Source organism: Helicoverpa zea, chromosome 25, assembly GCF_022581195.2.
Source record: "Helicoverpa zea isolate HzStark_Cry1AcR chromosome 25, ilHelZeax1.1, whole genome shotgun sequence".
NCBI lineage: Eukaryota > Metazoa > Arthropoda > Insecta > Lepidoptera > Noctuidae > Helicoverpa > Helicoverpa zea.
The window spans coordinates 7,705,380-7,729,272 of NC_061476.1; the positions used below are offsets into that span (position 1 = coordinate 7,705,380).

The 23,893-nt window shown below is 37.2% G+C and overlaps 1 protein-coding gene and 2 long non-coding RNA genes across 3 annotated transcripts in view; all 3 read left to right on the forward strand.

Moving 5' to 3' along the window:
- Positions 1-4,440: 4,440 nt before the first annotated feature.
- On the forward strand, positions 4,441-5,247 carry LOC124642740. The gene is made up of 3 exons (XR_006985808.1): positions 4,441-4,757; positions 4,836-5,012; positions 5,089-5,247. It is a non-coding gene; the product is annotated as an uncharacterized LOC124642740 (long non-coding RNA).
- Positions 5,248-15,843: 10,596 nt separating this feature from the next.
- LOC124642649 overlaps positions 15,844-23,893 on the forward strand; it is a 45,821-nt gene continuing 37,771 nt past the window's right edge. Inside the window, exon 1 of the long non-coding RNA XR_006985799.1 lies at positions 15,844-16,020. This is a non-coding gene — a long non-coding RNA (uncharacterized LOC124642649). The remainder of the gene's footprint in view (positions 16,021-23,893) is intronic.
- LOC124642648 lies at positions 20,683-22,125 on the forward strand. Its single transcript, XM_047181205.1, has one exon. The coding sequence runs from the start codon at positions 20,835-20,837 to the stop codon at positions 22,044-22,046; it is 1,212 nt and encodes a 403-aa protein (XP_047037161.1). The 5' UTR covers positions 20,683-20,834; the 3' UTR covers positions 22,047-22,125.

A 23,893-nucleotide genomic window follows, 5' to 3' on the forward strand; every position in this document is an offset into this window, starting at 1 on the left:
AATATACTAAAACATTCAGTAAACGTACTTACTAGCTAATTGTCAGTTTTACCCGCGTTCCAAGGAAGCTACTTCCCGGAGTTGGATAAAAAGTAGCATACCTATGTCCTTTCTCAGGAGAGCTTTTCAGGAGAAAAAGCTGTTAAAGAAAATATTGCCTTTTAGGCAACATTAAACCAATAAAAATTGTTTTCAATTAATGACCGCTTCTTAACATCAAAAGATTGTTACAAATACCTACTACTAATATCTTTTACAGTGTACAAGATAGTTTTCTTGCTAACATCGTGCATCACATCACTTGAACTCAAATAACTTAGCACTTTAACTTTGTAAAACTTCCATCAACACTCTTCAACTTCAAGTAATAAAAACAAAAAGGAACATAGACAATTTTGTTACGAACCACGGAGAACAAAATGACTAGCGGAGATGTCATAACGCTAAGTCTCCTAAGAAGGTTGCGAGCCAAAATGCTGGTGTTCGGGAGATGAGGAATGTTACTAGCTCTGCCCTTACACGCCTTCTATGAAATCCGCCAATTATTCAAACTAAAATTACCAATTAATCAAGGGCAATCTTTGACAGATTGGTTTTGATTTGAACCCGAACGCCTCGTTAGATCGTAACTGACCAAGCTCACCATAGGTTATTTAGACCTACAAGAAGGAGCCTGGCCTACCTTTATCATTGTGTCTCCGGTATCTTTCCTTCCTCTATTTTCTGAAGCAAGAACGCACCTATTACGTTTGACATAAGAAAGCGCGGGAAAGCGGCCATCTTAAATCGATACCCATTGTTAGCCTTCTTAGAACATTTAAATACCTGGAGACGCTATTGTTGTGCCTATCTAAAGGTCGAAGGTACGAAATGACCGCTGGTCGTGCTCGTACGAGTACATACTGGATTTTACTTGCGTAATTTCTTAACGCACATAGATAAAAAGAAGCCTATGTCATTCTGATATTAAGTTTCCTTCAAATCCATCTAGCAGTTTTAGCGTTAAAGAGTAACAAACATACCGACATACTCACATACATCCTTACAAACGTACGCATTAATTATGCTATTAGTGGAATATGCGTCTTTTTACAAGCTTTTATTTAGTTTCACCTGTCCCGTTGTCTGTAATCAAATCTTGCAACTTAAATTTGATCCACTTCCCGGTTTCCGATTGAGCTGAAATTTAGAATGCATGTATAAATCGGATGACAATGCAATGTTATTGTGACATAGAGCTGATCTGATGATGGAGCTGGAAGGTGGCCATAGGAACTCCGTAATTAAATGATGCAACCCTATCGAGTTTGAGCTCATTAGATTCGTCTTGACAAGTACTTTGATACTATATGGTAACCAGGGTCTGATGATGGAGCCGGAAGGTGGCCATAGGAACTCCGTAATTCAATGATGCAACCCCATCGAGTTTGGGCTCATTGGATTAGTCTTGACGAGTACTTAGATACTATATGGTAACCAGGGTCTGATGTTGGAGCCGGAAGGTGGCCATAGGAACTCCGTAATTAAACGACGCAACCCCATCGAGTTTGGGCTCATTGGATTAGTCTTGAAGAGTAATTTGATACTATATGGTAACCAGGGTCTGATGTTGGAGCCGGAAGGTGGCCATAGGAACTCCGTAATTAAACGACGCAACCCCATCGAGTTTGGGCTCATTGGATTAGTCTTGACGAGTACATTGATACTATATGGTAACCAGGGTCTGATGATGGAGCCGGAAGGTGGCCATAGGAACTCCGTAATTCAATGATGCAACCCCATCGAGTTTGGGCTCATTGGATTAGTCTTGACGAGTACTTAGATACTATATGGTAACCAGGGTCTGATGTTGGAGCCGGAAGGTGGCCATAGGAACTCCGTAATTAAACGACGCAACCCCATCGAGTTTGGGCTCATTGGATTAGTCTTGAAGAGTAATTTGATACTATATGGTAACCAGGGTCTGATGTTGGAGCCGGAAGGTGGCCATAGGAACTCCGTAATTAAACGACGCAACCCCATCGAGTTTGGGCTCATTGGATTAGTCTTGACGAGTACATTGATACTATATGGTAACCAGGGTCTGATGATGGAGCCGGAAGGTGGCCATAGGAACTCCGTAATTAAACGACGCAACCCCATCGAGTTTGGGCTCATTGGATTAGTCTTGACGAGTACATTGATACTATATGGAAACCAGGGTCTGATGTTGGAGCCGGAAGGTGGCCATAGGAACTCCGTTATTAAACGACGCAACCCCTTCGAGTTTGGTCTCGTTTGATTCTTCTTGACGAGTCTCTTGCTTTCGTCCCATATTAATTATACTATATGATTGATTGGATGGATGACCCAATGCCAAGGTGAGCACGTGCCGAGGGCTGAATGGTATGAGGGTATATAAACATGTCTTGCCGCTAACGTTGCGCCTCAGGGTATATTTAAATTCTCTAGATGCTCTGTAACAATCACAATTCCACAGTTATCTACAGATCTAGGCAACATATGTGGCAGTTTTTCGGTAACCTCGAAAAGATCCTGAATTCACATAATACACCAAATCAGTTCAATTTCCTGCTAAATTTAATCACGGCACAGCTGAAAGAAGAATCCCGATTGTCTTGTCTTGGGCTTCAACTGTGCATAAAATGCAGGGAACTACTGTAGATGATGCTGTTATTTATCTAGGCTCCAAATTGTTCGCTGCTGGTCAAGCTTATGTAGCTTTAAGCCGAGTTAGGTCTTTAGCAGGTCTCCAAATCAAAGAACTTGACTGCTCCAAGTTGACGTCGAAGAAACCTTGTAATGTTGATGCATTAAAAGAAATGGATAGAATGAGAAACGTTACAAATAATTAACAAGTGATTACATAATTTCAACATTATTGATATTTAAATCAGTACATATTACATATCATGTGAACGAACTACGGACTTCATAAAGGAATAACGCTGCTACGCGCTGCGAACTATGTACGTCGTAGTAAATCTCGAATTAAAAATAGAGGTACTAAAATGTTATAAATAAAATTACAGAAAAAAAAAACCTTTTTAAAAACAAGCTTTTATTTTAATGCCCTAAAAAGAAAAAAATAAACATTTTACACTAAAACTTTTACTGTTAACCTATAACGTCATTTCAAATTTAACACATTTGACACAATTTATATATTATAAAAGCTTGTCGCGAGATCTAGGTATTCGTACCTGCTGCCTATTAAAATTATAAAACTAAGAAAATACGAATACTTAGTAATACGAATACTTAAGATCGAAGTAGGCGTGAGTAATACGAATACTTAAGATCTCGCGACAAGCTTTTATAATATATAAATTGTGTCAAATGTGTTAAATTTGAAATGACGTTATAGGTTAACAGTAAAAGTTTTAGTGTAAAATGTTTATTTTTTTCTTTTTAGGGCATTAAAATAAAAGCTTGTTTTTAAAAAGGTTTTTTTTTCTGTAATTTTATTTTACCTAGTGTTTGAAAACTTAAGCGTGTTAGGGACCTCTCTAACGATGTGATTTGTTGGGTTGCCTCATCCCCTACGGCTAAATTGGCAGACATAGACCCTTTTCCTGAAGGCGGTTCCGATAAGTTCGATGCTCAAAGTGAGCCATCTTCGTGTTCAATCGGGCGGGTAAAAAGTTTTACTACTTTATTGCTGTTACAAGTATTTTGTCGAATTGTTTGAAGTTTTTATCTTAACATAGCGATTTGGGAAAAGATTACTCTTTTGGGGTGCGAGATCTTACGAAAAACATGGGTTATGTGAAAATCTTATATTGTTTTTTTGTAAGATATCATGTCTGTTTTTTTTTTTTGGGTTCGATAGTTTTATTTATGGCTATTTTGTTTTGTTTTTATATCAATACTGATTGATACTGCTTTCTCAGCATTTATTTTTGTATTTTCTGAGCTTTGTCTATAAAATAACCTCTAAGTTCGAAAAAATCTAGACTTAAATTATAAAGCTGAAGAGTTTGTTTACTTAATCTCAAAATTACAGCACCGAATTCAAAATATCTTTCAGTATTAGGTAGCCCATAACATAGTACTTTTTTCAGTTTTACACCACTTTTTATCCAAGTAAACGGAGTAATTCCTATGGCACACTAGTAAAACCGCTCTCAGACGCTATTAATTTGATAAAGTAGAAAAAAAGAAAGAAAGAAGAAAGAAAGAAAACTTATTTATTGACACAAACCATACATACACATAGAAACAACAAAAAAAACAAAATAAAAGAACAAAAGGTTGCGTCAAATAGGTCCAGTTCAGCATTATGCCAGACAGCTAGTGTCTGACGCTGGTTTTCAACTGGACCTATGCGGAGTTGCGGATGTCCATCGGTATGAACTGATTTATTCTCTATTTAAAAAAATAATAAAACTACTAAACTATGTACTATTTAAAAAAGAAAAAAAAAAGAAACATAAATCATAATCAGAAGGATTAGTCACAAAAATTAAATAAAAATAAAAAGTGGAGGTAAACGTAAATAAATTCATACCGTGACTAATCGCAATCCTGAGGAAGCATCGCTCAGTGACGATTTTATTTCACACAGATGAAATGTTACAGTGTGCACACATTCAAAGAGCCGTAACTGGTTGCAACCTCTGTTATCATTGCTCAGCGTGCCACCGATCATTGCCGACATATATTAATGAAGAACACAGACAAGCAATTATAAATTGTGAAATTGTGCAAAATCATAAAACAGTTTTTTTTTGTTAGTTGCCAGCAGTCCACATTGGGTGAGTATATTTTAGTTATGTTTTTTTCCTAATACTTGCATACAATTTGTTTTATTAAATATTGATTTTACATTTTAGGTACCTACCCTACGTTCTTGAGAGAAAAAAAAAAGTATATTTGGTAATAATAGCATTCAGGCGAAGGTACATAAGATGTTTGCAAGTGCAAAGTCTACTTCCCTGTACAGAAATGATCACCGTGCACCACGTACACGCCGTAGGGTGCACCTATTTCCAGAAGGCCATACCCACAAGGTACGTATCGCTGCTATACGCATAAAGCACATGTGCTGCAATTTTCAATATTGTGACGGGTATTTTTTACTTTCAGGCCTCCAGACATGGCGCACCCATAACGCATCATGGCCGGTGACCCGAGAGAGACCAGGAGTACTCAATTTAAGCTGTGAGAATACACTACCCACATTACATACACATTAGCCTCACGCATTGTCATAAAACTACAATAGTATGCTAAGTACTATAAGTTCCTTTAATTATCGCCGTTTATTTCACTAACATCGGAAAAACCAACGAACAAACATGCATACAAACTAACCTTCGTACATTAATATAGATCTAGGCAACATTTACGTAGTAAGTGAGCTATCGTTTACGGCGCTTGCTTATATCGCTTGCTTATATGGCGGTAGTGATCCAGGCACATCCATCCTCCTTGATAGATAGCTTAGTGCAACCGGTACGGATAATGCTACATTTTGTACCGGGGAAAGTTAGATCTATTTACCTAGCTTTATATTTACATACTAGCTTTCGCCCGCGGTTTCACCCGCGTCCCGTAGCCGGATGGTGACAAAAACTATCCTAAAACCTTCTCCAGGGTCTAAGTTACTTCCCCTCTAATTTTCAGCCAAATCGGTCAAGCCGTTTACATGTTATGTCGTGACAACGGAAACCGGGTTTCATTTTTATATATAACTAGCTTTTACCCGCAGCTTCGCTATCGTGAACTGACTACTCTACCCTATCCTACCCTACTCTACCCAACTCGCCCCCACTATACCCTATTTTTTTTTTATAAGAACCTTCTCCTAACAATAACAAATACATCAGAAAAAGAATTGGCCAAATTGGTCCAGGCGTTCTCGAGTTATGCGCTTACCAACACATTTTGCGATTCATTTTTATGTTATAGAATAAATAGATATAGATTACAATCGGTAATCTTTACTTCTATATGCTAATATTTTAAAGCTGAAGTTATTTTTTTGTTCAAAACTATTCGACGGATTTGGAAAATCAGATCGATGAAGGTTTTGTACTAATATATGTATATTCCAAACTTAATAAAATAAAGTTGAAGAGTTTGAACGTGCAGATATCGAAACCTACAAGACAAAAAAAATATTTCAGTGTTAAGTAGCCCATTTATCGAGAAAGACTTCAGGGTGAAACCGCTGGCGAAAGCTAGCCTGGAGCGTCCATTTTAAAATGGGCGAACTCAAAACGAAATAACTATTAAAATCAAACTTGCAGTTTTTGAGACAAGCATGTTCAAACAAACATACATACAAACTCTCTAGATCCGATTTTGAGGTTTTTATATTAGACTAGCTGAACCCGCGAACTTCGTATCGTTTAAACCTTCCCTGGGCATCTACAAACATTTTAAAACTAAAAAAAGCCAAATCGGTCCAGCCGTTCTCGAGTTTTAGTCAGACTAACGAACAGCAATTCATTTTTTTATATATAAGAAGATAGAGTAACATATCATATACGTTATACGTGGTTATACCTACAGCGAGAGAAAGAGTGTATTACAAAATCATTAAGTATTTTTCTAACATCTTGTATGGATTCCTAAGATTGTCCTGTAATCAAAAACTCGAAGGGTGACCAATTAACAATGTAAAGGGGGAAACTTTCCTACTTAATATGGCTTCTAAAAGTTATAATTACTAATTTGTAAGTTATTTCCAACGTTTAGTAATGGAAATCGTAGTAATTACGGTGATATGCGTCATTCGATGTTAGGTAAGTTAATCTTGAAATAGGTACAATTTTAGAGTGGTGTATTTTTACTGAATATTGCCAAATAAGTTACAATGTTTATTGTTTATTGTTAGATAACGGCTGTACGGGTTGACTGATCTAAGGTTAAGCAACTTGGCGCATTCGGTCTGTTGATGGGTGACCGATGACCATCCATATCACTACGAGTTCCTGAGTATTTCGGAAGGCATATTACAGTGTGGGATTAGGTTCTAGTCATACCTACATCTTTGGCAGTATTCACGGGTAGTCAGAAGCCAAACCTGACTGCCAGTTTTACCAAGGTGTACCGTGTTGCCCGGGTTACACTGGGTGGTGTAGGTCAGATAGGCAGTTGCTCCATGTAAAACGCTGATGTTTTAATAACAGCAGGGCCCACCAATTTAACGTACCTTCTGAAATATGGAGGAACTCGTCATGAAAACATGGTCACTCATCCACAGACTGACCACGCCAAGCGTTGCTCAACCTTGTGATCGATCCATTCAAGCAGATATAACTTTGCCACGAGCTCCTACAAAATATTCTATTATACAACAAAATATATTTATTTGAAACGTTTCCCTGAAGTTTGAACGACAATTTATTTTCTCGGATTCCTGCAGCGCTGCTCAACCGAACATCTCGTATTGAGTTCTATCTGAATTTGACATCGATTCTAAACTTACTATTCGAATGATTTTGTACTTGTATCGAGTTGCATTCTGGCAGGTTTTAAATTGTTATTCTCAACTGAATTTTGTTGTAAATATAACTTAACGATATTTAGATATGTTTGGAAATATTGTTACATACATACATGAGATAGTTTCAGATTAAGGAGTATGAAAGAATGTTCTATCGACTCCATATATAAAAAAATGGCGATTTTAGTAGGACGACTGTGTTCGTGTCTTTTAATCTAAACTCATTTTTTAAATATAACGTGAACTAATATTGCAGCGAAAATTTTTTGTTTGTTTGTTTGTACCCCAGTCGTTCTAAAACTACTGAACTTGATTTGATTTTGTTTTTAGTGCTGCGAAGCTACACTATCCTCAATTGATATAGGCTATATTTTATACAGGTAAAGAAAGAAGTTCCCCCAGAACGCGGGAGAAACCGGGAGATACAGATAGTATTTCTAAAACAGAATCATGAAATGAACCCGCAGACAGGACTTCACTTACTTAACAGCTAAGAAAATATCAGTATAGGAATACCGTAAATCATAATATTCGATTTTACGTCGTCACGTAAACGTCAAGCGTGAGTTACGTAACTAACGTCATGCGCCATTAAAATTATATTCCAATAAATTCCAGATGCTTTTTACGTGTTTACGTTGTGGTGCAAGTTAAGAGAGGAGCGACAGCGGGAGCGGGGAGCGATTTTGTAAAACAAATATACGAAGTTGTAACGACATCTATATCTATACATATAATAAATCTGTAGAAAAGTAATTTTTGTACATTGAAGAAATTGTCAAAAAAAATAGCCAGCATGTTAAAGGATAACTAACAGAACCCATTTCCATCATTTTTGTAATTTTTGTCTGTTTGTCTGTTTATCTGTTTGTTTGTTCGGGATTCACGTAAAATCTACGAATTCAATGCAGACAATGCTTATATACAAAAATTCTACGTAACTTAGGGTATTACTTAGTTTTTGTTTCATCGAAATCGATTCACTCTATCAAAAGATATGATTAATTTTGTGAATTCAAGATGTAAAATATTACGACACGCAATCTGTTTGTCAAAACTGTACATTTGAATGGTGTACTTATATTAGTTGATCGGCCTATTATTAACCTTTACACAGAAAATCACACCTTCATAAGTAACTTCGGAAGAAAAAAAAAATATGAAAATTGTGTTTAGCCAAGGTTAAAGTAGCTCCATCTGTGGTAATATGTGTTAAATAAAATACATAAAATTTGTCAAAGGAGCGAGGTGGTAAATGACAATAAATTACCATACAATCTTTATAGAGGATTATTATTTCAACAGATGGAGTTGTGTATTTTCCGTAATTCACCATATTTTAACACGTAGTGTATAATTTTTCGATAGACATTTCAATAGTGTTTGTCAGTTTGCCGTGCCACATCAAAATCCAATTATAATTATTACCTTGATGAAAGGAAAATAATAGTTCTCAGCCAAATTTAAAAGGGTGCCATCTAAATTATTTTTTGAATATTATGTCAAAAATGATGACTTTAGTATAACAATTAATTATCATTTAAAGTTACAGATGGAGTTTATATCAGGATTTTTTCATAAACATAGTTTAGCTTATCTTCCACTAATGTGGTGGCCTTAAAACAAATTACTTTGAGTGAGTAGTATTAAGTAGACCTTCATTATTTTTTCTGATGCAAAATATGTAAACTTAATCCTAGAAGAAAAGAGGATCTGTCTCTCGCAAGCGCTGCTAAGCGTGAGGTAGGTAGGTAATGTAGGATTCTGTAGCTTTAAGAACAAGCCCAGATACAAAGTGCAGATAAGAAATGGGAGCTTTCTCGATTTAATACCATACACACGTAAAATGCTTTATGCGTCTGAAAACGTAAATTGCGAGTCGCATACCAGAGACATGCTTACTTTCAACTTCTGATCGCAAATACACTGGTCACGATTACGAACAGTCTCAGTAAGACCCGAGCCAAGTCTAAAAAAACACCTTTTATATAAAACTACGTTTGATGTCATTCAATCACAAAGACAGAATTATTTTCTGTTGCAAATCCTATCCACCTGTATCCTATCCTAATCCAGCATGCATTGCAGGTGTGCATTGCACAAAAACCAATGGTATCCTATTCGAGAAGTCAAAAGAGTCGACATGCCAACGTCAGCTTTTGCGCTAAGCAAGTATTCTTAATAGTACCATCAGAATTACATTCATCGTTGAATGAGGTGAATACATTTTCAGAAACCACAATAACAGTAGGAGCCAAAGCATATGATCGCTTCATAGAGCTCTGATTGGCCCCAGGTGACCAAGTCAGGTCTGATTTGTTCGTTCATCAGATCTTTGAAAGCGTTTCGGTGGATACTTACTGTCGTCCTCTGTGACACAAAATATGGTATATAAACGTCCTCCGCAAAAGCGAAATTTACCCGGTGTGCGGTAGTGACGCACAGTATACAACACTTATGTTTCTTTCGATTTGCTGGCTCCACCAAGAAATGACAAATTGCAAGCGTACATTTTGAAAATCTTGGCAAAACTGCAGGTTTCAAGTACGAACACATGAAGTGGACTCTCACAGATACGTACATTTTGCCTATTCGTGAACTAATGCAAACATTTCGGTGGAGTCCCGGCTTAGGCCTCCCCCACATTAGGCGTGCGCGATCCTCGCGCGTGTGAGTAGCGCGGGCGCCGCGCGTGCGTCGCGAGCACGCTGCATGAACGTCGCGTTTTGCTGCCCTGCGGCATTTACCTACAGCGCGCTCGCGGCGCGCACGCGCCGCTCTCCTTGACGTTTAACTGCTAAGGCGTTTAGCGGGCGGCGGGGATAGCGGGCGAAGGGGTAAGAACGCAACTCGAGCGCCGCGTGCTCGCCGCGAGCGCGTCGCTTGCACTCTTCACACATACCGCAGGGCAGCAAAACGCGACGTTCATGCAGCGTGCTCACGACGCCCGCGCTACTCACACGCCCGAGGATCGCGCACGCCTAATGTGGGGTCAGCCTTACCATAGTGAGTAAGTGCACAGAAAATCCCCGTCATACAAGTGTTTCTCCCCAGTAGTGAAACCATCCTACCCTATGCGCCTGCTGATGATGATGACTCATTTTATCATCCATCCAGCTATTCCCCAACTATGTTGGTGTTGGCTTCCAGTCACCGAATCTGTTTGAGTACCAATATTTTGCTTGGAGCGACTACCCATCTACCTATCTTCAATCCAGTCAACTACACAAGCCGATATCAATGGTAAGACTGACAGACTTTCTGGCTTCTGATTAGTCGCAGCAGCTGCAGAAAATGTACAAATGACAGCTTTGTCAGACTCAAAGCATATAGACATAGATTATAACTGTTTCCTGTGAAAATTACTTACGCACCATACGTAATAATTTTCCAAATTGGCTGACTAGATCCAAATCCAATCCAACGTCACAAACTTTACTTCTTTTGTTTAGATAAATGGTCACATCCACAACACAACCTTGATCAATGAATCTATGCGACTGCTAAGTGCTAATCCTAATTATACTGTCACGTGAAAGAATGCACCTACGGGATAAGTAGTATTTTGACTATTCTATATTGCCCACGCAGACGAAGTTGCGGGCAACAGCTAGTCTTAAATATTTAAGGTGTATTAAATTAAAATTAAGTACTCTAGATATTGGCAACAACGTACTTATTACATATTATGTAGGTATATTTAAAATATAATAAATTGGATTGCTTTATTCTTTGTTTCTTAATTTTATTATCTTACATTTGACGTTCATATTTTCGTTTAAAATTCATTTCTATTCTTAGAAACACATTTGGTAAGCATTATCAAAGTTGAAACCATTTACTGAAATTATCATATTTCTTATAGTTCAACATTAAACATGAATACTTACTTCTTTAAAAAATAATCTCGCTACCTCTTATAATTTATGCCGTTTCTATAAATAGTCCTGTCAATGCCTACCATATAATATGACAAAATTATTTTTATACTTATCTTTATTTTCTTCCGCAACACGATATTTTTGAATTTCTTTTCTGTACTTTAACGGCTCCGAAACGACAAAACGGATTTGATAAATTCTTTCACTGTAGGGAAGCTATACTATCTCCGCTATATACACTATTATTTTATCTGGGTAGATGTGAGAAGTAGTCTCAAAGGACGCGGGTGAAACCGCGAGAAAACAGCTAGTATGATATTTACTGTTTCAGTATTTTTCCTGTGAGTTGAACGAGAAGTGGTTGGTGTTGTAAAGAAATACATGAAGATCTGCGAACTCGAAGAGGAAGATGTCCAGGATAGAGCGAAGTGAAAGAAAAAGATACAGAAAGCGGACCCCGTCACAAGACGGGATAAACGCTAAAAAGAAGAAGAAGAAGATCCTGGAACGAGAAGTAATCTTACAGACATACATATTATTACTTATACAACATGTAACTTAATTAACGCACATCCTGAAATTAGTTTGTTCAGAATCGTTTACTGAATCGATTTATATCATTTTTAATATAGGTAATTTTTTATCCCAAAAATAATTAAAACTACGGAAATAATTGTCATATTAACCCTTTACAGTCAAAACAAATTCAAATAGACCGTAACTCAAAGTAATAAGACTTCGTGTATTGTCGGCTTTTTCCGTAGTTTCGTTATGTTGTGTCGCGTCGAGCGGCGCGCGGCGCGCGGCGCGTGACCAAAAAGTTCTCCAAGAATTGGTATAACTAATTTAGTAAATAACAATGCATATACATGTTAAATTAAAAATTCAGTGTATGTATTATGATTATAACATAATATTCTAATTGGGGTGTTTGAGGGTGTGCGTTAATTATGTTACATGTTGTACATTACATAAAGGACGCAGGTGAAGTCGCAAGAAACAGGTAGTTCCCAATAAAATGCGAGGATTTCCTACAAAACCGTCGACGCAGGATGGTAGGAAGATGACGGAGTGAATGATTGTACCGGTGCTAATGAGGAAGCTACCCACGTGATGGGTTGGTTTCAGGGTTAAGTTGTAACTGGTGATATTGTAGGTTAGATAGAGGATTTTTAACTAAAAAATGTTTTCTAACCGACTCCTTGAAAAAGAGGTTGCAGTTTGTAATTTTTTTTTTTGTTTGTACTATACGCGCATAAGAGGGTCATTTTCCAACCTATTGCATTTTCTTGTGTGAAGTAGTGGCAAAATAAACAAATTCTTTTGTTGATTTTCAGTATTTTTTAAGGAAAAGCTTGGGCAAATTCGTGCTGCTTGCTCTACACACAGTATAAGTAATTATTATATGTGTACAGTCAATTATCTAGTGCTAAGTTTAATTGCTGCGCCCTAACAGGGTAATGATTAACTAGGATAAGGATGCTTATCTGTAACAGTATACATTTTGTAGTTACACGTGTTTATAAGCAACCTTCAAAGCAGTATAATTGGCGGACCTTTTTGGCGCAATGGTCACCATTCCGGACCGGACTGCCGAACAGAGGGCTCAAGGCTCGATTCCTGATATGGTCAACATGTGTCATCATCATCATCTCAGCCATAGGACGTCCACTGCTGAACATAGGCCTCCCCCTTAGATCTCCACAGATACCTGTTGGAGGCGACCTGCATTCATGTCAACATGTGTGATGGGGCTGAAATCTGGGTGTTAAAATAAATTTGTATTTACAAATATGATATGGTTAATTATAAATGGTATTCGTGGTTAATCATACATACCCACAAAACAAGCTTACCAACAGCTTACCTTTCGGCTAACACGTGTAAGAAAAGTGTCCCGCCATCATTATAATATTAAGCATTAGGTACCTAATTACAAAATTTTCACAATTAACGTGATCAGCTAATCTCTCGTCAAAGTAACCGTGGTGTCTAAAAGCGTGACATTTAGAGTATACGCACACTGCAGATATACAATCGGCCGACAATTTCCCAAGATCTTGTTTTCAATCAAAGTTTTCAGTCGGTCTCATCATCCCCTGTGCCTTTTTTCCAACTATGATAGAGTCGACTTGCAGTCTTACTGGATGCTGCTGAGTACCAGTGTTTTACAAGGAGCGACTGCCTATCTGACCCCCTCAATCAAGTTACCTGGGCAATCCAACAACCCTTGGTTGGTACCCTTAACAGGTTGTCAGACTCACTGGCTTCTGGCTACCTGAAACGACTGCAAAATATGTCCATTAACAGCCAGAACCTACAGTTTAACATGCCATCCGAAACACAGTCGGTCTGATACCGGATAAATACCTGATCTTTGTAATGTGCGTACTGTCATTCATCTTCATAATACTGATTTATGAGCCCGACAAACTATCGGCCGACTAAAAGTCTGCAGTGTATAGGCTACAACGGCGATGACGTTTATTCAAATGATCTCGTTTCTCCTGCTTAATGTATTCAATTAACTGAATAATAGATCAAATGTATTCGTTAATTATTAATTCTATTATACTTGGCTATTATATTGCTTTTGTAGGTTCACAAAAATGGACTTCACGAAGTGTTTAATTCTGTTAAATATACCGTTTTCACGATGAAATGGAAATTGAAAAGCCAATCCTTGCTTAATATTGTAAATACTAAAGTAACGTCTGTCGGTATTTCACTTCAAAACTACTAAAACTGGTTTGAGTGAAGGTAAGTACACAGTTTATAACCTGAGAATAAAACCTTCAATAATGAACCCAAAACCTTCCAAATCTGACAAATACCATGCCAAAAACTACATCAAAATCGGTTCAGCCAAACGAAAGATAATCGCGTACAAATATAGGTAAGTATACGCATACATTCATGTCCAACTAAGAACCTCCTTTTTTGAAGTCGGTTAAAAATATGGCCTACTTTTTATCAAAGTACGAAAATTACTTCTTTCAGTATGTAAGTGGAACCGCGTGTAACACCTAGTTCGTCATAGATCGTTACTGTTCTACGTCAGAGTTATCCGGCTCGAGGTTGACGCTTCCAGTGCAACACAACGTACATAGCTCATTTTATGCTAGTATATATCTACTGAGAAAATCGTGTACAGAATTTTTTAAATCTAATGATTAGAATAATTTTGGTGTGAACTAGGATTCAATGCAAGAATTTATACGATATAATATTATAACAAAAATATGTTTGTGTGTTTGTTTGTTTGCACCCTAAAAGCTCCGAAACTAATGAACCTATTTGAAAATTTCCGTCACTTACGACAAGCACACTCTTCCCGAGTAACATAGGCTATATTTTATCCCAGTAAGACCAGTAGTTCCCTTAGGACGCGGGTGAAACCGTAGGAAGACGGTATGTAATATAAAGCTGAAGAGTTTGTTTTTCCACGCGTTGATCTCTGTAACTACTATACACATGACAAATAGTTTCATTGTTACATAACTCATTTATTAAAGAAGGCTATGAGATACTTACCGTCTTACCACAAAAACTTTTTAACGTCAGTTTAAGACTTGTCTAAAAAAATGTCAAATTATGACGTTGACATAAGGTTCATTTTGGAGCCACATTTTTTTTAGACAAGTGTAAAACAGTTGTTAAAGTTTTTGTAGTAAGGCCATTATTGTCCAAAGTATTTCCCTCAGAACGCGGCTGAAACGGCCGGCAAAAACTAGTGTAAGATAAATTGGAAATAAAAACAGTAGGAACATTGTAAAATCGATATTTGTGTTTTACTTTTCACTAAAGTTAATGTAGGCAGACAAAAAGAGACGAAGTCCTGAAAACGGTGTCAAGGTTAAACGTGAAACGGAGGAAAACCTTCGATTTAAGGACCATTGAACTTAGTATTGTAATGAAGATAGATATATAAATGTAGCCTTAAAACTCTAGTGATTTTTTCTTCTTGTATAATATACAATAAATATGTATAAGTACTTTTGACATCCTTTTAGTTCTAAACTATGAAGAAAATACGTAATAAATGGCAAGTAGAAAAACAGAGTAACTAACACGCTACTGAATGATTTTCAGCAGTATTAGAACGTTTACAATTTCAATGTATGACAGAAGACAATAAATCTAAACCACAACAATTCAATTCAAAAATCGAATCACAAGACACATGAAAATGATACAACCTGCACGCAAAACCCTTATTTACGATGTGTCAGGCCACAAACTTCAGTAAAAGCCATTTCCAACGCCAGAACGATAGATAAGACAATTTTAATCGATTCGCGGAAAATTTAACACACAAGGGTCACGTGACACTACGCAATAAGTCCTCAGAGCTTCGTAACATTCCAGACCACTACTGAAAATTGATTAAATAGGTAGGTAGTGCATTTTTCCAGTGGCGGAAGCAAGGCGCGGCCGGGGGAGGGCGGGGCAGGGGCGCGGGGCAACATGGCGCCGGCATTACGTCACTTTCACAGTCGTACGTTTGGAAATTAGATCAGTATACTGCAAGCCGCCCTCCGCGCGCCCGCATACATACGCACCCATTTTTTTATCTCGAAAACGCGATTGGACGTCGGTTAGTGCTTTTAGTTATGTGTACGACTTTTTTTTTGTTTTTTTTTTTTATTATTGCACTTTTGAGGAAGGAACAAGGATCGAAATGTAAGTTTTTATTTTCTTAGTACAGTGATCGATTAAAAGCTCGAGACTGACTATCGGGAAGTTTTCGTCGAGGATTTTTTTAAGCGAGCATCGAATTACGCGGATATCGAGTTTGCGTTTTTTTCTTCAATCGATGTAAATGATATTGTTGTGTTTGGCGCACTGGCTGTCACAATAGCGTTAGCTTGAAATTTATTCAACTGCATTTTTTATTTGTAACATCAAAGAATTGTTTTATGATATAGTTTAAAAGAAAATTTTATTGCGCTTTGTGCTCGCGATAGCGTAAATTTATTGTTTCTTTTTTTATCTGTGGGAATCTATGGTCTGTTTGATTGAATGGAATCACTCAAGTTTTAATTTTGTTTTATAGTTTTGATTATCATTTTGTAAAAAAAATTACGAGCGTTCATATTTATTACCATTGTAAAAAAATAAAAGCTTCCTATTCCCTTATTATATGGTTTGTTCAATTAATATTTTTACGACGAGAAATAATTTTTATTACAAGAAAAAAAAAATACGCACGCAAATTCTTCGAACTGGAAAATTATGCTTCCCTTCTTTTTGCTCGAAGAAAAATATGCTCATGAAGGCATCTAAATGGGGTCTTACTTATTCTAAAAATTGTGGCAAATTACTCTGCCTCGGGGAACATTTGTCATAGCTCGAAGAATGTAAGCAAGTACGCCTTTTATTTTGTTGCGCTTTCATTTGACAGATGCTACGATTTCATCGCCATTGTAGTATTTCTTTAGTGCTAAGAAATTCCATTATTCGGGCCTCTTGAATTGTAAAGCTGAGCCGTATGAGATAAGTCGGTTTCGTTTTTAATCTTCTTACAGCACTATGATAGATGGGCTCAATCTGTTTTTATTGTGCACCAGTTTTCGCTATCGACTTTTTTCTAGAAGACTTGTGTTCGTTTTATGAAAGATTAGACTTATTATAAGTACAAAAGTGCTGTCAAAATACCGGACAATATAAAAATCTAATTACCCGTTCCATAATAAAGCAAACTTCACGAAATTATTCTCACAAAAGTCAAACATCAAATTACTCCGTTCCCCACATATTTAACGAGCGGGAACTTTTCACACGCAAACTCGAAAATTCCACAAATTCCAAAATTAAATTTCAAACTTCCAAATTGAAATCGAATTTCAACCGTCATTTATCATCAACGTACCTACACGTCTGGAACGCATTTTGAATTGAATAAAGAACAACAGAAGAGCGGCTTGCGAGGTCACAGCATGTCCAGCCTGCGTTGAGCCTCGCCGTGTAACGTACTGGTCTGGCGTCTGATTGTTAGTGGGAGGTGGGGTGGGTCAAGACACACTGGTGGTTTGTACAACGTTGGTCATTGTGGGTGTTCATGCGACCTACATAGTTTAATTATTGCTGGGATGCGACCAGTAGGCGCCGTGGAGGCCTTAAAGTGGGCGAGAGGTACTATCGCGCAGACACGGATATACGTTTATTTTGTAAGGCTGTTGATCCCCGCAAAGATATTTCAATCCAATCTCAAATATAAGCAGATACCACAGACACAGTAAGTCGAATATTTTAGTCTGAGATTCTCGGAATGAGTTCGTATTGAAGATTTCTGGGAATCCGTTAAGATTATTGATACTACGTAACCATTATCTAATTTCGGTTTCGGGAAAGCTGAAATTTCCTATAAACTTTCGTATCCTTCCAATCCAGATTCTGGTTTATTTTGTAGTTACAAGTTTTTAATTTATTTCGGCAAAATAAAGAACAGATAAAAAAAAACATAAGCCTTATTTTCTGGAAAAGTAAATAAAAGTCAAAACTTAATTATGAATGGAGCTCGAAAAATTCATTTGTATTAAATCGTAAAAGTTTCACATTTTATTTAACGAAGAGGAACGTAAAGCTGCGGCTGAAATTAAATAACAGAGAATATTCTGGAATCTTACATTTTTATGCTGACGAAGAACGAAAGATGAACAAAATCTTTTGCTTATTTTAGAAGTAGGCAAACATGTTTCTTACCCATTTAATGCTGAACTAAATAAGGTGAAATTTAGTTATGTGCTAGTAATGATGTGACTGGTTAAGGCTTAGGAATGTGTCCTCATTAGGGTTTTTTTAGCAGCCTGAATTGGTGTTATATTGACATATAGGCATGAAAGTAGAGGGATATAGAGGAAGGGGACAACCAAAGAATCGATGGATGGATTTTGTGAAAGACGATAATGGCTGGAAAGAAATGTCGTTTGTGCGATGAGGTCAAAAATAAGGAGTATAGAAGAAGAAAATGTGATGAACCTAATAACGTTATTATAAAAACAGGAGGATGATAATGGTAGATGACTGTCCTAAGACACGCTGTTATTTCTTCTTATGATATCCTTTTATGCGAAACAAGCAATGTCACATTATCTCACGCTCCAAATTCTCAATTAAATATTTGAGAAAACCGCACGTGCCTACAATTAGTTTCAGCGAGTTCTTACAATTAAAACCTTGAAGCTCTTTACATTAAGATAACTTCAATTTGCTCTGCCTATTAGACTAAACCTCATTAATCCTCTTTCAGACCAATTCTGTTCTTTTGAGAATTCGCTTTGATGATTTCGTACTGCATTTTTTAAATACCTTTTTCATTATCTCTAGCATCAATATTGTATTTTTGAACATTGTTTTTCTTCTTGATGTCTTCCTAGCCGATTATCAGCCACGATGGCTGTTCTAATATAAGGAGATTAGCCAATTGCGCAGTACAGATTATAGTGCACAAGAATTTGCGCAGTCACTATTCCTTCACTCTCATAGCCCGATGGATTCGTGTAGGATTTTCGTTAGAAAAATTACTTGTGCTATTATTCCTTTATTGTGATCTTTACCTTATTCAAGCTTTTTAGCAACATCTATTTTGTTTATAATTGCTTTTGTTTTTACATTGATTTACAAATTAACCTCTTCTACTGCCGTTTCATGTCTTCCAATCTCATTATCTTCATCCTCTATCCTTTTAGCTTTAAAACCAAAACGTCTATAGTTTCCAGCCAAGGTAGAAGAATCAGTTAATCAATCTTGAGTCCTCGTTGTGAATGGCACTCGATCAGTCCATGTCGATATGTAGTTAATGTTCCGTGTAACAGGTGGCTCCATCTATTGGTATTCCCTTTAAGTAGCACCCTACTTTTTCTTGTCGAAGTGACAGAGTGAATTTCGATGAAACGATAGGAGTGAAAATAATGGGGTTGAGGATAAAACGGTGGTTAATCTTTACTAATACTATAAATGCGAAACTTGTATGTGTTTCTGGATGGCAGTAGTTAATCCTTACTGATATTGTAAATGCCAAAGTTTGTATGTTCCTGTTAGGTTTTTTCCTCTTTTACGCAAAAACTGTCAAATTGATTTTGATGAAACTTGGCAGTCGTATAGCTTATGTATCAAAATAACATATAGGTTCCTTTTTATCCGGGTGCGTTAAGTAGTTCCCTAGAAAAGTGGGTGAAACCGCTGATGGAGGCAAATTATATAGTGATATGTACACGAATCCCTAGCTATTTCACGTGACTTTATATAAATTGGGTCAAGATATCGAGATGAGTTTAACCTACAATACAAAACATGTGTGTGCCAAATACAAATCCGCTCTAGAGTTTTGCTTGAGAGAGTAATAAACATCCGTTACTAAAAAAGAAAATAAAATTAGAACTCAGGATCATCATCTGGCTAGCCTTTTCCCTTAATATGTTCTTCCAGTCTAAACTTATGCAGCTGATTGATAGAAGTCGTCATGGCAAGATGGTCACCCATCCACTGACCGACCTCGCTAAGCGTTGCTTAACCTCATGACCGATCGATCTGACTTTGACTTGGCCACGAGCTCAGGATATAAAACAGAAACTTTGTAACGTTTAAGTGCCTATCCGTATAAAAATAGGACAGTAAATGACTACCCAAATAACTTAAAGTACATAAATACATTTAGGATAGAGCATACCTTTCATTTGTAAGGGAAAGCACATTAAGCTCTTGAGTCCACTAATAACACTACAGTATGAAACCAGTATTAATTAATGATACTATTTAGCTCTCTCTGAAAGTACCTAATACACTGCAAACTTTTAGTCGGCCGATAGTTGGTTTGAGTTCGTCAATAAGTATGAAGATGAATTGTATGCATATTACAAAGATCAGGTATTAAGCCGATATCAGAACGACTGAAATCTTTGGTTGGAATCAAGATTTTCTTGCCAAACAACAGTCAACTCTCGCCTACTGCTTAGTTTACAGAATGTTAGTATTCTTAGTAGTCGTGGTGGCCTAGTGGGTAAAGTACCAACCCCTGTATGTGTGGTGATCGGTCCCAGGTCAGGCAAGTACCAATGCAACTTTTCTAGGTTTGTATGATGTACTTTCATTAAGTATATTTTGGACACCAATGACTGATTAAGATGTGAAGGAAAACATCTCGAAGAAACCTGGACTATAAAGTCTAAAATCACCAACCCGCATTGAGCAAGCGTGGTGATTAACGCTCAATCCTTCTCCGTGTGAGAGGAGGCCGCAGCCCAGCAGTGGGACGATAAAAAGGCTAATGATGACGATACTATAGTTATAATGGTCTATCGAGAAATGTTATTATGTATTATATAATATCATTAACCTCTATTGAACTCGACGAACGCGGACGTGCTCATCGCAGCAATCTAATAATAGCATAAATTAACAATTTTTATTTTGACCTAGTTTTCGAGACATAGTGTTATTATTCTGAAATATACAGTTTTATTGCAAATATGGACAAAAAGTAAACTTCAACAATTATGGATAGCAGCCCCTCTCGTCGTGGCGGACTGCCGCATTGCTCTTCATCACCAGCAGTAGCCAGAGGTCGCGCACAAGATGATGAAGTTGAGATTTATTCTACTCCCGAAATTCAGTCCTGGATGAATAGCATTGAGAAGTGCCTGAGTGAGGTGACGACCATGGTTTCGGAAGGCAAGATGAACTCCGAACAAAAACTAAGAGTAAGTAGCCTATGTCTAAAAGTCGGTCGTGGAGTCTCTCAAATGGCTGTGCAATACCAGTCATTGAAACATAAAGCCCTCCAAAACTACGCCACCTTGCAAACGTTTAAGGAAAATGAAGACCTTGCTAGTAGCTTAACTGAGATCAAGCAAAAGCTAGAAGAGAACCTGATCAAACAGAAACAGGAAAGCACTTCCTTTGCTGACATGGTGAAGGGTACAAAAACCCTTATACGGCCTCATGCAACCAGCTCAGTAGCTATATATCCCAGAGACAGTACCAAGACCAGTGAAGATACCAAAAATTTAGTACAAAACATAGTTTGTCCTGAAGAAATGAAATTGAAGGTACGTGGACTACGAAAAATAAGAAACGGTGGTGTAATAATAAGCACTGAGACCAAGGACGACATCCAAAAATTGAAGCAGACTGTCGAGCGTTCTACATCTGGACTTACTGTTGATGAACCTCGTAAGCGGAAGCCCCGTATCGTAATTATTGGGGTCCCTACTGACATGGCAGAGATAGAAGTTTTCAAATGTATTTATGAACAAAACATTGTCGACAAACTACCAAATTTGACCAAAGATGCATTTTTATCCTCAATCAAATTAAGCCATAAGTCAGGAAAAAGGGATGCTGACAGCTGCAACTTTATTATTGAAGTGCCAGCAAGCGTCCGGAGAGCCCTAGTGAATCAAAACAGGATCTATATAAACTGGACCTCATGCCCGGTACGAGATTTCACCCTTGTGACTCGGTGCTTCAAGTGTCAGCAGTATGGTCATGCATCCAAGACTTGCAAGTCCATCACCTCTACTTGTAGCCACTGTGGTGCAGAAGGACACACGACTCAAGAGTGCTCTTCGAAGGAACAACCACCGAAATGTGCAACCTGCAAGCGCTACAATAAACCGCACAACCATAAGACAGGAGATTTGGATTGCCCTGCTAGGAAAGCCGCTGAATACAGGTACATTAACTCGGTGGATTATGAAGGCGCCTGAGAGCGCCACGCGTTAGTTTTTATCAATTTTACACAATACATAATTGTATGTTTTTACTTAGAGATAGTTTCTTTACTGATTTTTTTTTTATAGCCACTTTTATACGCCAATTGTAATAAATCAAAATTACCTAGAGATAATCGGAACATTTAGTTTTAAATTAGTATGTAAGCATTATAATAAATATGTGTAATAATAACACTGTGTTTGTCACATTGACCTAGTTTTTAGTTACTACAGCAATTTTTTGTTAATTCGCTATAAATATTATAATAAGCACTTTTACGCCCGAGACACAGGTTTTTACCTAGTTCGGGCAAATTATATATCAGCACTTTTTAGAATTAAGCAAATATTGTAAAAATTATGTACAAAGTGAAGTAATAAACAATTTATTTATTTAAAATTTATTTATTTATTTATTATGATAGACGTTTAGATATTAAATAAGAATTTGCATATAAATGTGACTTATGATCTATATACTGATAAGCTGATGAGGTAATGTAGTTAGATAAAATATACTTAGTGATCTAATAATATCTATCCTGTCCTACTAATATTATAAACGCATTTGTATGTATGGATGTTTGTTCCTGTTTCAAGCAAAAACTACCAACTAGATTTTGATGAATCTTGGCAGCGTAGTAGTTTACGAGTCAGAATATTATATAATCTACTTTTATCCCTATGCGGGAATTAGTTCCCTCAGGAAGCGGATAAAACTGCTGGCAGAAGCTTAGTACTTAAACAAGGAAATATTTTTTGTTGTACCTGGTTTAAAAAACCTATAAGTTTGCTGAGTGTCGTAGTGGAAGATAAAAGAGATTTTCCTGATGAGATAAATATTAATTATTTTAATCTTACCTTTGTTACAACATCCTCAAATAATAAGGATAGCCAGCGTCGTGGTTCAACCTTACATAGCAGTCACCTCAATAAAGATAATAAATTCTTATCCCAATATTTCGCTAACTGACGCACTGAATAAAACTCATAAAGGAGATATCCCCATTCATCAATAAACGTCAAATCAAGAAGACAATGTTAAAACAAAAGAAATTAATGCGGCACCTATTGCCACAATTCTAGACAACAAAGAAACTACCTCGAAGACATCATCTGCCGAGCCTTTTCCCAACTATGTTGGGGTCGGCGTCCAGTCTGACCAGATGCAGCTGAATACCAGTGTTTTACAAGGAGCGACTGCCTATCTGACCTTCTCAACCCGGTTACCCGGGCAACCCAATATCCCCAGGTAAGACTGGTTGTCAAACTTACTGGCTTCTGACTACCCGTAACGATTGTCAAAGATGCTCAATGGCAGTCAGGACCTACAGTTTATCGTGCCTTCCGAAACACGGTCATTGGTGTCCAAGATATACTTAGACATACATACAAACTATGACAGACACAAAGGAAGGAAAACAAAAAACAAACGAAAATGTATTCTATATTCATGGCTAAAGTGGGTCAGTAATTAACAGTAGGTTAACCATAAAACCATGATTTAACGAAGATTTATAACCGCAGTCTATATTGTAGAGACAAAGGCAGTTTATTTCAAGGTTTGCTTCGAAAAAGTTTCGATATAACTTTTGATTTGGTGTTTGACTTCGTTTAATGGAACAGGGACAATTTATTTGGATTGTCGGTCGCTTTATTGATTTATGGGGAGGATAATATTTCAGTTAGAGTAGCCTCACACTGGAGACTTTTAGTCGGCTGATAGTTTGATCGGGCGCTTGAAAAGTATGAAGATGTAGGGAGTGCGCGCATAACATCATGATCTCCCGAGCCTTTTCCCAACTATGCTGGCGTCGGCTTCCAGTATCACCTGATTCAGA

What these genes read in the sequence shown, in the direction of transcription:
- LOC124642648 (XM_047181205.1), top strand. Translation starts at nt 20,835, where the DNA reads ATGGATAGCAGCCCCTCTCGTCGTGGCGGACTGCCGCATTGCTCTTCA.